The sequence below is a fragment of the Rhincodon typus genome, chromosome 7 (assembly GCF_021869965.1).
Source record: "Rhincodon typus isolate 14 chromosome 7, sRhiTyp1.1, whole genome shotgun sequence".
NCBI lineage: Eukaryota > Metazoa > Chordata > Chondrichthyes > Orectolobiformes > Rhincodontidae > Rhincodon > Rhincodon typus.
In genome coordinates, this window is record NC_063338.1 from 99284241 (window position 1) to 99300803 (window position 16563).

General features: G+C 46.6%; 1 protein-coding gene across 1 annotated transcript in view; it reads right to left on the reverse strand.

Moving 5' to 3' along the window:
• Window positions 1-14890, reverse strand: part of LOC109934958 (X-ray repair cross-complementing protein 5-like) — a 77384-nt gene extending 62494 nt beyond the window's left edge. Inside the window, exon 1 of the mRNA XM_048599297.1 lies at window positions 14848-14890. Within this exon, the coding sequence (XP_048455254.1) occupies window positions 14848-14873 (26 nt within the window). The 5' untranslated portion in view covers window positions 14874-14890. The remainder of the gene's footprint in view (window positions 1-14847) is intronic.
• Between the last annotated feature and the right edge of the window lie 1673 nt (window positions 14891-16563).

A 16563-nucleotide genomic window follows, 5' to 3' on the forward strand; every position in this document is an offset into this window, starting at 1 on the left:
GACTGTACCATAAGAAGAAACATCCTTTCACCTCTACCCCTGACAAGACCCCTCAAGATCAATCAATTCACCTCTTACTTTTCTAAATTCCAGTGCAAATAAGCCTAGACTGTCCTGCTTTTCCTCAAAATAACCAATCCATTTCAGCTCCTAAGCCTTCTTTGAACTACCTCCAATGTAATTACATTCTTCGTCAAATAAGGTAACCAATACAGTGTACAGTATACTAGATGCAGTCTCACTAGTGCTCTGTATTTTATTCATTTATTTACTGCTTGTGAGCATTGCTGGCTAGGCCAGCATTTATTGCCATTCCCTAGTTGCCCAGAAGCTGTGGATCTGAAGTCACACGTAAGCCAGAACTGATAAAGATAGCAGATTGAACTAGTTGGGTTTTTCCTGACAATTGTAGTCATCTGCTGTGGTGGGATTTGAATCCAGGTCCCCAGAACATTATTGAGTCTCTGCATTAGTCGTCTAGCAATAATACCACTAGGCCATCATTTCTCTCCAGTAAGAGAAAGTGTTTAAGTAGCTCCTGAATGTTACTGAATAGTTATCAGCTTTGATACTTCCTTTGGATGAAATGGGGTTATCTTGCCTTTCAAAAAAACCCTTTGAATCTCTCACCTACCATGTGTAGTTCTTCTGCTCTCAGAGCAGCGACTGATTGCAACTAAGAGGCCAGAGCTAAAGTTACATTTTGACTAGTGGCTTTTGTCTTCTGAGTTTCCTTTTCAGACTCACTTATGCATGTTAATAGTTCCCATGGGTTTTCCTTTCAACTTCCAGCACTCTGAGCCAACTTCTGATTCATTGATTTAAGCTTTATTGTGACGTGTACTCAAGTACAGGAGCACAGTGTGGAGCTTACAATGTCACCACACACGGCACATCTTAGGTACAAAGGTACCTAGGTACAAAATGCAGGTACAAGTGGTAATATAGAGAAACAAAGTTAAAAGCAAAGCATTACCGTTGTTCTTAGTATAAACAGAAAAACAAAGAAATAAAGTTAAAAGTTAACATTACAGTCCTTCCTAGTATTAAGTGGAAAAATAAAGGAACAAAGGTGAAAGTTCAACAATCTTTAAGTGCACTGCCTGCAAGGGCTCAGTCTCCTCTGCTTTGGCCCGCTCTCTGGAAAACATCGGACTTCCTACTCTCGACACCACAGGTGCCTCTATGAGAGTTTCATATGTCGTTTTATCTTTTAATGCTCTTATCCACCTGTCAAAACTACTCTTGGATTTTTAAAACACTTTGAAATTCAATATCAGTTTACCCATATTTCCTTATATTCCAGAACCTTTACTTCTGTGCCTCAGCCTCTAACTTGTAGGCAGCCAACATTAACAGTCTTCTTCAGTGCATCATAATCACAACAAACCTACTCTGACAGTGAAGCATAAGTTTCCTGTGCTTTATCTGTCAACATAAACACTTCCTCACTGTACTTTTAAATTAGGGCTCATATTCTACCCAACAAAATCTGCATCAGCATCTCATATCTCCTGTTTCAGCTGTGCCATTTTAAACTTATAATACATATTCTCTCACTTTTGCTTTCTTTTCACAATGTTTATTTTAATTTCATTTCCATTCCATTTCCCCTTTCCTTATCTTTTATCAGTTTTTCATTCTCTCATGCTCAAGCTGCTGTAACTGTAACTGAATATCAGCTGATTCTGACATTTCACTACCCAAAGTACTTGGTCTCTTTTGTATTTCTTTGATTTTTCTTTATTCATTCACAGGATGAGGGTGTTGCTAGCTAGGCAGCATTTGTTGCCCATCCCTAATTGCCCACAGGGCAGTTAAGAGTCAACCCCATTGCTGTGGGTCTGGAATCACATGTAGGCCAGACCAGGTAAGGATAGCAGTTTCCTTCCCTAAAGGACATTAGTGAACCAGGTGGGTTTTTCCGACAATCGACAATGGATTCATGGTCATCATTAGATTCTTAACTCCAGATATTTTATTGAATTTGGGGTGGCACGGTAGCACAGTGGTTAGCACTGCTGCCTCACAGTGCCAGGGACCGGGTTCAATTCCACCCTCAGGTGACTGTCTGTGTGGAGTTGCACATTCTCCCCGTGTCTGCGTGGGTTTCCCCCCACAGTCCAAAGATGTGCAGGCTAGGTGGATTGGCCATGCTAAATTGCCCATAGTGTTCAGGGATATGTAGATTAGGTAAATTATAGGGGGCTGGGTTTGGGTGGGATGCTCTGAGGGTCAGTGTGAACTTGTTGGGCCGAAGGGCCTGCTTCCACACTGCAGGGATTCTATGATTCTATGAATTCAAATTCCACCATTTGCCATGGTGGGATTCAAACCCGAGTCATCAGAACATTACCTGGCTCTCTGGATTAACAGTCCAGTGATAATACCACTAGGCCATTGCCTCCCCTGTATTTCCCCTAAACCCTAAGTGATGTGCTAATCAGATTTTATAGCTCTGACACACAATGCTACCATCAGTTTATCAGCAAGTCAATCAACTTTGGTTTTGAAATGTCCTTTAAGAATGCCTATGACAACTCTGCCACCTGCAGGAAAAACTTTGTTATTTCCACTGCCAGGTTTTCCTTCACCTATGTTATTTACTAAACCACACCGAAATCCTTGTTGCCTCGGTTTCTAATTCAATTCATTCCCAGACAAGTCCCCAGACTTTGCAATGACTCACTGTGGTAGCACATCCTTGCGTAGTTCAGAGCAGGTTCTTTAGGATGACCCCTGGTATGTAGGGACTGTCTTTTTGAGCAATGGTTAAACAGCTACTCACTGGAGTTTGGAAGAATGAAAGATGATTTCATTGAAACATTTAGGATTCATAAGGGGCATGACAACATATGTGGTAAGAGGATGTTTCCCCTCATAGGAATCTAGGAACAGAAGACATGACCCCAATTTAAGACCGAAGATGAGGAAGAATTTCTTCTTTTAGAGGATGAAAGAGCTTTTGGAACTCTTTGCCACAGAGAACTGTGAGAACAGTCTTTGTGTACATTTAAGGCTGAGATAGATTGATTCTTGATCAGTAGGGGAATAGCGAGTTACAAGGAAAAGGCAAGAAAGTGAGCATGAGGAATATTGCATCAGCCATGATCAAACCGGGGAAACAGGCTCCACAGGGCAGAACGGCCGACGCAGCTCCGCCCATCACCGACGCGGACGCAACTCCGCCCATGCAACACCGTCCACCGCAACTCCGCCCACAGCCAACGCCGACGTTGCTCCGCCCACAGCCTCCACAGCCAGCAGCTCCACAGGAGACAGTAGCACCCAGCCCTGCAGAGTCTTCACCATCACCCCAGACCTCCCCCTCACTGAGGACGAACAGTCAGTCCTCAGTAAAGGGCTCACCTTTGTCCCCCTCCACCCACACATCAACGAATACCGCTCACGTTTGGACATAGAGCAGTTTTTCCGCCGCCTCCGCCTCCACGCTTACTTCTTCAACCGTGAACCTAACCCTCCCTCTACTGACCCCTTCTCCCGCCTCCAACACACACCCTCCTCCTGGACACCACACCAAGGCCTCCTACCCTCCCCTGACCTCTTCATCTCCAACTGCCGTCGAAACATCAATCGCCTCAACCTCTCCACCCTTCTCACACACTCCAACCTCTCCCCCGCAGAACGTGCAGCCCTCCGCTCCAATCCCAACCTCACCATAAAACCCGCGGAGAAGGGAGGCACAGTTGGAGTATGGCGCACTGACCTCTACATCGCCGAGGCCAGACGCCAACTCTCCGACACCTCCTCCTACCGCACCCTTGATCATGACCCCACCCCCGACCACCAAACCATCATCTCCCAAACCATCCACAACCTCATCACCTCAGGTGACCTCCCACCCACGGCCTCCAACCTCATCATTCCCCAACCCCGCACCGCCCACTTCTATCTCCTTCCCAAAATCCACAAACCTGAATGCCCTGGTCGACCCATTGTCTCTGCCTGCTCCTGCCCCACCGAACTTATCTTCAACTATCTGGACTCCATTTTCTCCCCCTTGGTCCAGGAACTCCCTACCTATGTCCGTGACACCACCCACGCCCTCCACCTCCTCCAGAACTTCCAATTCCCCGGTCCCCAACACCTCATCTTTTCCATGGACGTCCAGTCCCTATACACCTGCATTCCCCATACAGATGCCCTGAAAGCCCTCCGCTTCTTCCTGTCCCGCAGGCCCGACCAGTCCCCCTCCACTGACACCCTCATCCGCTTAGCCAAACTCGTCCTCACCCTCAACAAATTCTCTTTCAATTCCTCCCACTTCCTACAAAGGGGGTGGCCATGGGTACCCGCATGGGCCCAAGCTACGCCTGCCTCTTTGTAGGTTACGTGGAACAATCCCTCTTCCGTGCCCACACTGGCCCTAAACCCCACCTCTTCCTCCGTTACATTGATGACTGTATCGGCGCCGCGTCGTGCTCCCACGAGGAGCTCGAACAGTTCATCCACTTCACCAACACCTTCCACCCCAACCTTAAGTTCACCTGGACCATCTCTAATACCTCTCTCTCCTTCCTGGACCTCTCTGTCTCCATCTCGGGCAACCACCTAGAAACCGATATCCATTTCAAGCCCACCGACTCCCACAGCTACCTAGAATACACATCCTCCCACCCACCTTCCTGCAAAAATGCCATCTCCTATTCCCAATTCCTTCGCCTCTGCCGCATCTGCCCCCAGGATGAGGCATTCCACTCCCGTACATCTCAGTTGTCCTCGTTTTTCAAGGACCGCAACATCCCCCTCAGTGGTCGAGAACGCCCTCAACCGTGTCTCCCACATTTCCTGCAACTTATCCCTCACACCCCGTCCCCAGAATAAGAACCAAAAAGGAATCCCTCTCGTCCTCACGTACCACCCCACCAACCTCCGGATCCAACGCATCATCGTCCGACACTTCTGCCATCTGCAATCTGACCTCACCACCAAAGACATCTTTCCCTCCCCACACTTATCTGCTTTCCGGAGGGACCACTCTCTCCAGGACTCCCTTGTCCGCTCCACACTCCCCTCCAGCCCCACCATACCCGGCATTTTTCCCTGCAAATGCAGGAAGTGCTACACCTGCCCCCATACCTCCTCCCTCACCCCCATCCCAGGCCCCAAGAAGACTTTCCACATCAAGCAGATGTTCACCTGCACATCTGCCAATGTGGTATACTGCATCCGCTGTTCCCGTTGTGGCCTCCTCTACGTCGGGGAAACCAAGCGGAGGCTCGGGGACTGCTTTGCAGAACACCTACGCTCGGTTCACACTAAACAACTGCACCTCCCAGTCGCGAACCATTTCAACTCCCCCTCCCATTCCTCAGACGACATGTCCATCCTGGGCCTCCTGCAGTGCCACAACGATGCCACCCGAAGGTTGCAGGAACAGCAACTCATATTCCGCTTGGGAACCCTGCAGCCCAATGGTATCAATGTGGATTCCACAAGTTTCAAAATCTCCCCTCGCCTTACCGCATCCCAAAACCAGTCCAGCTTGTCCCCGCCTCCCTAACCTGTTCTTCCTCCCACCTCAAGCCCCACCCCCATCTCCTACCTACTAACCTCATCCCGCCCCCTTGACCTGTCCGTCCTCCCTGGACTGATCTATCCCCTCCCTACCTCCCCACCTACACTCACCTTTACTGGCTCCATTCCCGCCTCTTCGACCTGTCTGTTTCCTCTCCACATATCCTCTCCTCTATCCATCTTCTATCCACCTCCCCCACTCTCCCTATTTATTTCAGAACCCCCTTCCCCTCCCCCATTTCTGATGAAGGGTCTAGGCCCGAAACGTCAGCCTTTCTGCTCCTATGATGCTGCTTGACCTGCTGTGTTCATCCAGCTCTGCACCTTGTTGTCTCGGCCTACTTCTGTTCCCATTTCGTATGGTCTAAATTAAGCCCTGTTATTTTCAGAGTCACACCAAATGTTAAATTTTTTTTAAGGGATGCTCAATACCCAAATTTATGTGACTTTCAGACCAAGTTTATAGAAAGTATGGATTAGGTTCCTGTACTCAACAAGATTATTGCATGCTACAAGTAATTAGACTAGAGCTACAGATAAACAGAAATAAACCACCAGCATATAACACTACCAAATAAAAGTCTAATATCTTTATAAATAGCCCTCTACATGCACAAACAAAAATGGAAAATAGATTCTTGGCAGAGATAATTAAACTGGAAGGTCAATTTAGTGGTCTCGGTTTCCTGGTTCTGATCATCCTGCAATAAGGTTAGGATCAAAGTTAGGCTGACCAGACCCTTTGTTGTTCATATGTCTTTCTCTGGGTGCTTCCATTAGATTGCACAGAGTGTTAAGACTATTACTACTTTTCTGAACACTCCATACTCAGCAAAGGCCTCAGCTTTATCGCTCTCCGTCCCCACCTTAACGAATTTCGGGCACGACATGACGCCGAACTCTTCTTCCGCCGTCTTCGCCTCCGTGCTCATTTCTTTGGACAAGAGTCCACTCCCCATCCCACAGACCCCTTCGCCCAGTTGCAACACTCTCCCTCCACCTGGACCCCTCCCTCCGGCCTTTTACCTGCACTCGATCTTTTCATTGAGAACTGTCGACGTGACATTAGTCGCCTCAATTTCTCTGCCCCTCTCAACAGTCCAACCTATCTCCCTCCGAACTGACTGCACTCCATGCACTCAAATCTAACCCTGACTTTGTCATCAAGCCCGTCGATAAGGTTGGTGCTGTTGTAGTCTGGCGTACTGACCTCTACCTTGCAGAGGCTGAGCGCCAGCTCTCGGATACCTCCTCCTACCTTCCCCTGGACCATGGCCCCATCATGGCACATTAGGCCATTGTATCCACTATGGTTACGGATCTCATTTCATCTGGTGATCTCCCCTCCTCCGCTTCCAAGCTGATAGTTCCGCAACCCCGCCCAGCTCGTTTCTACCTCCTGCCAAAAATCCACAAACAGGACTGTCCAGGCAGACCCATTGTTTCAGCTTGCTTCTGCCCCACAGAACTCATCTCTTCCTACCTTGACTCAGTCTTCTCCCCGCTGGTTCAATCCCTATCCACATACATCCATGATTCATGACGCCTTACGCTGGTTTCAAAACTTCCAGTTTACCAGCTCCAACCACCTCCTCTTTACCATGGACGTGCAATCCCTTTACACATCCATTCCCCACCAGGAGGGTCTTAGGGCTCTCTGCTTCTTCCTGAAGCAAAGACCTGAACCATCCCCACCCACCACCACCCTCCTCTGCTTGGCCGAGCTTGTCCTCACCCTCAACAACTTCTCTTTTAACTCCTCTCATCTTCTTCAGGTAAGAGGGGTTGCCACGGGTACCCGCATGGGCCCTAGTTATGCCTGTCTCTTCATGGGGTATGTGGAACATTCCTTGTTCTAGTCCTATTCCGGCCCCCACCCACAACTCGTTCTCCGATACATCGATGATATCGTCGGTGCTGCTTCCATCTCTCGTCTCGAATTGGAAAACTTCATCAGTTTGCCTCCAATTTCCACCCTGCCCTCACTTTCACCTGGTCTATCTCTGACTCCTCCCTTCCCTTCCTCGACATTTCTGTTTCCATTTCTGGGAATAAACTGGCCACTAATAACCATTACAAACCCACTGACTCCCACAGCTGATAGTAGGAACTGCAGATGCTGGAGAATCTGAGATATACAAGGTGTAGAGCTGGATGAACACAGCAGGCCAAGCAGCATCAGAGGAGCAGGAAGGCTGACGTTTCGGGCCTAGACCCTTCTTCAGAAAAAGAACTGGTGCTAAATCTCCTGCATCTCCATAGAAGAGAGAAAGTGAAGAGGGAAAGATCCCTTCATACTTCTGAAAGTGGAGTGGAGGGGGTGCTTCAGTGGTGGCATCATGCAGAAAGTGATGGAAATATGTTGTCAGAAGGTATCATGAAGACATAGGGTGGGTGGAAGGATGCAGGAGGAAGAAGGGTCTCGGCCCGAAACGTCAGCCTTCCTGCTCCTCTGATGCTGCTTGGCCTGCTGTGTTCATCCAGCTCTACACCTTGTTATCTCAGACTCCCACAGCTACCTGAACTATACATCCTCACACCCCACTCCCTGTAAAGACTCCGTCCCATTCTCTCAGTTCCTCCGTCTCCGTCGCATATGTTCAGATGAGGCCAACGTTGACAAGGGAGCCTCCGAAATATCCACCTTCTTCCTCAACCGAGGTTTCCCCAGCTCCATTGTCGACAGGGCCCTCAACCAGGTCTGACCCATCTCCCGCACTTCCGCCCTCACCCCTTCTCTTCCCTCCCGCAACAGCAATAGGGTTCCCCTTATCCTTATCTACCATTCCACCAGCATGCACATCCAGAAGATCATCAGACGTCATTTCCGCCACCTCCAGCAAGATGCCACCACCAGACACACATTCCCCTCCCCTCCCTTGTCCGCCTTCCGCAGGGACCGTTCCCTCCGGGACACCCTGGTCCACACTTCCTTCACCCCCAATGCCTCCCCACAGCTCTACGGCACCTTCCCCTGTAACGGGGGAAGGTGCAACACCTGCCCATTTACCTCCTGCCTCCCCAGCATCCAAGGGCCCAAACATACCTTCCAGGTGAAGCGTAGACTTGGCAACCGCTTCGCGGAACATCTACATTCTACTCGCAAAAAAGACCCTGAACTACCGTTGCCTGCCACTTCAATGTACCACCCTGCTCCCTGGCCAACATCTCTGTCTCTGGCTTGCTACAGTGTTCCAGTGAAGCCCAACGCAAGCTGGAGGAACAACACCTCATTTTCCGCTTGGGGACCCTACAGCCCTCCGGACTCAATATTGAGTTCAATAATTTTAGGGCCTAAACTCTCCCATGTCACAGACCCCCACCCCACACACCAGGCTTTGCTACCACATAGCCTGCCACTACACACCGCGTGTTGTCAGTCACTAACAGTCCCCATTAACAACTACTCACCCTCCCAGCCTGATCGTTAGCAACTCCTTTGTCTGTCTAACTGTCTTTCTCTCTCTTTGGGCTCTATCCTATCGTTTACTCCCTACCCCACCCACCTCCCTATTTGTTGCATATAAACTGACATTTTCCCAGCCACCATCAGTTCTGAGGAAGGGTCACCGGACCCGAAACGTTAACTCTGTTTTTTCCTTCACAGATGCTGCCAGACCTGCTGAGCTTTTCTAGCAACTTTGTTTTTGTTCCTGATTTACAGCATCCACAGTTCTTTTGGTTTCTACTATTTTTCTTCCTTGTTTTCTCATTTTCAGTTTGGAACCAAGAGTTGCAGTTGAGAATTAAACTTCGAACAACAGCTTGTTTTGAAAAAAATGAGAACAAAAGACATATATTTGCTGTTGGAAATTGGCCTGGAAAGATAACGCAGGTTAATTACGGCTCTAAGGCTGCCGTAGATGTTTTGGCACCGAGATGTTGCTATGCTTCGGCAGCTGGTTGGATGTTGAATTGGTCAATTAAATGAGGACAGGTGCTGACCAGCCAACTACAGAGAATGCTGAAAAAAAAAAGAAAGCGAAGAGTAAACTGGCTCTGATTGGGTTTTGGGTAGGAGGCAGTTTTGTTTTGGAAGTTTCAAGTCTGACTAGTTTTTAAGTTATTCCTCTCTCTCATTATTTCCCAGTTACTGATGTGTTAAAGTACGAACAAAAAAATCCCAGTCTGTAAGAAAAATGAAAGTCTCCAGAGATCTGTGGAAGCTGTTTGCACTGATCTTCAGTGACTTCCAAATTCAAGCAAAATATATGGTCCTATTTGTCTGTGATATAACCCATCATCCAAGGATTTCATGAAGGCCTGTATTATTTATTAAAACAGTTATTGAACTAGCAAATTACAATTCTCTTATTTAACTGTGTCTATGTCTATCTATTGGGGTTTAAGTGGAGTTTACAGTCAAAGAGAAGGGCTTAGATTGTAGATATCTGTGTTCTGCTCAATTTACAGTTTTTAAACAATAAATGGTTAATGAAATAACTGCACAGAGACCAGTATCCCGTAACCAGGTCAACCATTATTTACATGTGAACAGTACATAGGCTCAGATCAGCCAGCTCAAAGCCAATTCTTAGACTGAGGAGACCTTCTGAATCTCCTGTTTATATCTTTCAGCCAGGGCTCCCTGATTAGCACAGGTTAACAACTCCAGTCAAGGATCTCATAGTTAATGAGATCCAACTAGCCCTGGTTCTAATCAGTACATTCCTCCCGACATCCCCATGCCAAACACCCCACCTACATCCCCAGTCCAAGGATGCAAGCCTGTTCCTTCTCTTGTAGCTGTCCCTGGAATGTTTTCACCCCAAGTTGAGCTCCTCTGACTTGGAGTTGGGCATAGTAACACCAGTTACACGTACGTGAGGAATAAGAGAATGACCAGAGAAAGGGTACAGCCAATCAAGGATTGTAAAGGGAATTTGTGCACGGAGCCTGAAGAGATAGGAGAGGTCCTTAATGAATACTTCTCTTTGGTATTCACAACTCGGAGGGACCTAGTTGTAGAGGAGGACAGTGTGAAACAGGCTGGTCAGCAAGAGGAGGTCGATGTTAGTAAGGAAGATGTGCTAGGAATTTTGAGGAAGTTGAAGATAGATAAGTCCCCTGGGCCTGATGGGATTTGTCCAAGGATTCTGTGGGAAGGGAGGGAAGGAAGAGATCACAGGGCCTTTGGCGATGATCTTTTCGTCCTCACTGTCCACGGGTATAGTGCCAGAAGATTGGAGAGAGGCAAACGTCATTCCCTTGTTCAAAAAAGGGAATAGGGATAACCCCGGAAATTACAGGCCAGTTAGTCTTACATCAGTGGTGGGCAAATTATCGGAAAGGGCTCTGAGAGATAGGATTTATGATCACTTGGAAAGGCACAGTTTGATTCGTGATAGTCAGCATGGATTTGTGAGGGGTAGATCATGCCTCACAAACCTTATTGGATTCTTTGAAAAGGTGACCAAACACGTGGATGAAGGTAGAGCAGTGGATGTGGTATACATGGATTTAAGTAAGGCGTTTGATAAGGTTCCCCATGGTAGGCTCATGCAGAAGGTAAGGAGGCATGGCAGGGGGGAAATGTGGCAGATTGGATTCAGAATTGGCTGACCCTTAGAAGACCAAGGGTGATAGTGGACGGAAAATATTCAACATGGTGCTCAGTTACGGGTGGTGTACCACAAGGATCTGTTCTGGGTCCTCTTCTATTTGTGACTTTTGTAAATGATTTGGATGAAGGAGTGGAAGGGTGGATTAGCAAGTTTGCCGACGATACGAAGGTGGGTTGCGTTGTGGACAGTGTGGAGGGCTGTTTTTGGTTACAAAGTGACATTGATAGGATGCAGAGCTGGGCTGAGAAGTGGCAGATGGAGTTTAACCCTGAAAAGTGTGAGGTGATTCATTTTGGAAGGACAAACTTGAAAGCAGAATACAGGGTTAACGGAAAGATTCTTGGCAGTGTGGAGGAGCAGAGGATCTTGGGGTTCATGTTCACAGTTCCCTGAAAGCTGCCACCCAGGTGGATAGAGTTGTTAAGAAGGCATATGGTGTGTTAGCTTTCATTAATAGAGGGATTGAGTTCAAGAGCCGTAAAGTTATGCTCCAGCTATACAAACGCCTGGTTCGGCCACATCTGGAGTATTATGTCCAGTTCTGGTCGCCTCATTACAGGAAATATGTGGAGGCATTGGAAAAGGTGCAGAGGAGATTTACCAGGATGTTGCTTGGAATGGAGGGAAGGTCTTACGAGGAAAGGTTGAGAGAGCTAAGGCTTTTCTCTTTAGAACGATGAATGATGAGAGGTGACTTGATAGAGGTGTACAAAATGATCAGAGGTATAGATAGAGTAGACAGCCAGAGACTTTTTCCTCAGGTGAAGGTAGCTATTACGAGGGGGCATAGTTTTCAAGTGAGTGGAGGTAGATATAGGGGAGACGTCAGAGGTAGGTTCTTTACTCAGAGTGGTAGGGGCGTGGAATGCATTGCCGGAGAGGGTAGTGGAGTCGGCCTCTTTAGGGGCATTTAAGCGCCTATTAGATAGGCATATGGATGATAGTATAAGGTAGGGGTGGAGGTTAGATAGACCTTAGGATTAGGGTAAAAGTTCGGCACAACATCATGGGCTGAAGGACCTGTACTGTGCTGTACTGTTCTATGTTCTATGAACCAGACCGTAGCACATCTTTTGCACCCAGAGCATCTGGGGAGGGTTTCCTCCTCTTCCTCTCGTGCTAATGGTGTTGAGGCTGCACCCGTCTTGATTCTACAGTTTCCTCGACTCTACACAGAGGTGGAGAACCCACAGTTTCTGACAGCCTTTCTGGCTGCTCTGAGGGGCCAGGTTTATTTTGCTCCTGCGTCGTTTGCATGGTAGCAGCTTTCGGGTGATCCATGTTTATTTAGGACTGCCTCAGTGTACCTTGTGTCGACCTCGCCTCGTACCCATGCTGGGCAGCACAGTGGCACAGTGGTTAGCTCTGCTGCCTCACAGCGCCAGGGACCCGGGTTTGATTCCAGCCTCGGGCGACTGTCTGTGTGGAGTTTGTACATTCTCCCCGTGTCTGCGTGGGTTTCCTCCGGGTGCTCCAGTTTTCTCCCACAGTCCAAACAGGTGCAGGTTAGGTGGATTGGCCATGCTAAATTGCCCGTAGTGTTCAGGGATGTGTAGATTAGGTGGGTTATAGGGGGATGGGTCTGGGTGGGATACACTGAGGTTCGGTGTGGACCTGTTGGGCCGAAGGGCCTGTTTCCACACTGTAGGGATTCTATGATATGATTCTATGATATTTCCACGGTCCCTGCACCAAACTTTGTCCCCTGAAATAAACTTCCACTCTCGCTGAGAGGAGGCATGTGGCCCGCACTGGCGTTCCTGCTGCCGTTTCATCCTCCTCCCCAGGTTGGGGAATATCAGGTTTAACCTAGTGTGGAGTCTTCTCCCCATCAGCGACTCTGCTACTGCTATCCCTGAGGGCTGGTCCTATAATCGAACAGGAACCAGGACAGTTTGGTATTGAGTGAAGACGTAGGCTACTTCTTTAAGCCTGCCTTCAACATTCGGACGGCCCCTTCCAGACCATTGGCCAATGGATGGTTGTGCAGCTGTCCTTATTGCCGAATACCATTCAACTTTAGGAAATACTTGGAATTCCCTGCTGGTACATAACGTCCTATTGTCCATGACCAATACTTCTGGGAGTCCATGTATTATAAATGATACTCGCAGCTTTTCAACCGTCATCCTTGAGCTTGCTGAATGAACTCTTATGCATGTCTAACCAATTTGAATGGGCATCCATAATGACCAGGAACATTGAGCCCATGAAAGGGCCAGTATAGTCGTAACCGAGACCAGGACTTACCCGGCCATTCCCACGAATATAGGGGAGCTGTCGGCGGTAGTTTCTATCCTTGTTGGCACACTGGGCACTGCCCCACTAATGCAGCGATGTCTGCATTCAATGCTGGCCACCAGACATAACTTCTTGTCAACATCTTCATTTTGGAAACTCTTGGATAATCCTGGTGGAGTTCAGCCAGCATCTAGTGGTGACCTTTACTCGAGACAATCACTCTTGCTCCCCATGGTAATATGGCATCCTCAACGGTAACCTGGTCTCGCTGGGTCCAGAAAGGTTTCAATCCTCGTTGTGATGGCCCTTCTATTTCCCCATTATTGCCAGTTGTTTTAGTTTTGCCAGGACAGGATCTTTTTGAGTCCACAGTCAGCTTTTGTCAGCATTGACTGGAAAGGTGTCCAGAAAGTTTAAAACCAGAACAGACTCTTCTACATGAGGCACCACTGGTGGAGTGTCTACCAGTGGGAGGCAGCTCAAGGCATCTGCATTTGTCACTTGGCCTCCTGGAGACCGTGTTTTAACATGTAATTGTGCAAACTCCACACAGTCACCCCAGGCTGGAATTGAACCCAGGTCCTGGCGCTGCGGTGCTAACCACTGAGCCACCATGCCGCCCCTGCTCTCATCAAGAAATGCAAATCACCTTTGTCCTTCCTAAATCCATGTCAGCTTTTCTTCATTAATCTAAATCCAAGTGAGCAATCTGCAACCTAATGGAATTTTGCTCTAATCTATATTAGTTATTTTACTTCTGATGAAAATACTTACAACACTTATGCATCACAGCTTGGTTTGGCAACTGCTCTGTCCACGACTGCAAGAAATTACAGTGTGTTGTGAATGCAGCCCAGTCCATCATGAAAACCAGCCTTCCTTCCATTGACTCAGTCTACACTTCCCGCTGCCTCAGGAAAGCTACCAGCATAATCAAAGACTCCTCCTACCCCAGTTATACTCTCTTCCATCGAGCAGAAGATACAAAAGTTTGAAAACACGTACCAACAGATTCAAGAATAGCTTCTTCCCTGCTCTTATCAGACTTATGAGCGGACATCTCATATATTAGAGTTTATCTTTCTCTGCAACTTCTCTATAGCTGTAACACAATATTCTGCATTCTGTTCTATTACCCTGTTGGATTTAAGTAAGGTATGATTGTCTGGCTAGCATGATAAAACAACACCTTTCACTATATGACGGTACATGTGACAATCATAAATCAAATCAAAGATATAACACGAGAGGCCGGATAGAAAAGAATTCAAATAATCAAGTCGAGAGGCAACAAAGGTATGAATGAAAGCTTCAGCAACAGATGAATTAATATAGAAGCAGAAACATGAGACATCACACAGGTAGAAGTAGGTTTTTGTAAGGGAATAAATTTGGGTCAGAAACAGTTCTCAGCTAATTCTGAAGAAATATTTTTATAGCATTCCAAGGTGTACTATCAAAAATTAACAAAACTTAGCATATGAATTAACATGTTGATACTTACATGGTTTGTTTCTGAAGCAAGTCCATGCAGACAATCAGGGCATCCAGAACTTGGGGCCAGTCAAGGTGCAAACATATCAGGTATTAAATTTTGATGTAAGTTAATTCAACCGTTATGTCAAATAATTTGTTCAGTAATTGTAAACTATGTAGAATTATTCAGACCCAACAATAACATATACTGGAGAGTCTAAAGTGGCTTTCACACTTCTATCCACTTCAAGCAAAGAATAAGTTTTTTTCTGTTATCTCTCTGTAGCTTGACTAAGCTGTACGTGACAAACAAAAAATGCTGGAAATCAACAAAATGTTAACACCTTATACCTGAATTATAAATTTATCTGACTCTCCAAAGCTCACTGCTGAAAAATTGAACATTCCCAGCATTTCATTTCTATTTGTTAATTGCGGTACATTAGAAAAATTCTTCAATTTGTTTTTCTCTTCGGAGGCAGACTGAATATACAGTCATTGAAATGCAGTTCCTGAACTTCAGATAGATGTGATTTTGTTCATTGCTCTCTTGAGAGTAGAATTGCCTGGTATAAGGATTGGACAACATCATTCCACCTGAGAATTTGTTCTCTGTCCTGGGCGAGACAGGTATCATTAAGGGGTTGTACAATCTCCTTCCTCAGGTGAAGAGACGAAACCATATAAACATCAAAGGAAACTTCAGATTTACATATACTTAGTTGTTTGGTAATACAGAAAATAGGTATTGCTGGAAAAAGATAGATTTTGTTTAATTCATTTGTCTTGCACTCATCAAGATAGCTCACAAGAAATACCAAAGTAAGAGGAAAACATCACTCTTAATGTATGAGAGGACAGTGATGATTGATTGGCATGTTGAATTGATTGGCATGTTGAATGTACCATTTAGTAATGACTGAGAGTTAACTAATAAGCTTTGTTTGCATTTTTTAAAGACAGGTTCACTCCAACAAGACAACACCCAAGAAATGAAACAGAGGATGGCTGATACCTTTTCATTCTTTTAAATCATGTGATATGGGTGCTATTGGCTGGGCCAGCAATTATTCCCAATGCAACTGCCAAAAGGAAAGTAATGGTGAACTACCTTTCTGATCTGCTGCAGTCCATTTGGACTAGGGGATACATATGGTGGAAGGAGGTTCCTGGATTACTGCGAACAACAATACAGTTCCATGTCAGGGTAGCATGTGGTTTCATGGAGAACTTGCAGGAGGTGGTATTCCCATGCATCTGTGGCCCTTGTCCTTCCAGATTGTAGAGGTACAGGTTTGGAACATTAGAAACCTAAGAAATATGAGCACAAGCCATTCAGCCCCTCAAGACTGACCCACCATTAAACCAGACCATGGATGATTAACACCGAGTCTCAAACTCCTCTTTCGTACCTGCTCATTATAGCACTTAACTCTTCCATATTTCAAATATCTATCACCTCTGAGCAATTCACTACTATCTGCGAGAAGAAATTCCCTGTCATTGAAGTTTTAAATGAGTGTTCCCTTATTCTGACCCTATTGTTTTTTTGAAATTCATTCATGAGATGTGGGATTGCTGGCTGGGTCAGCATTTATTACCCATCCTTAGTTTCTGTTGAGGTGGTGGTAGTGAGGTTTCTTCTTGAACTGCTGCAGCCCATTTGATGTAGGCAGACCCACAATGCCATAAGGGAGGAAGTTCCAGGATACTGACCCAGTGATACCGAAGGAACAGCATTTAC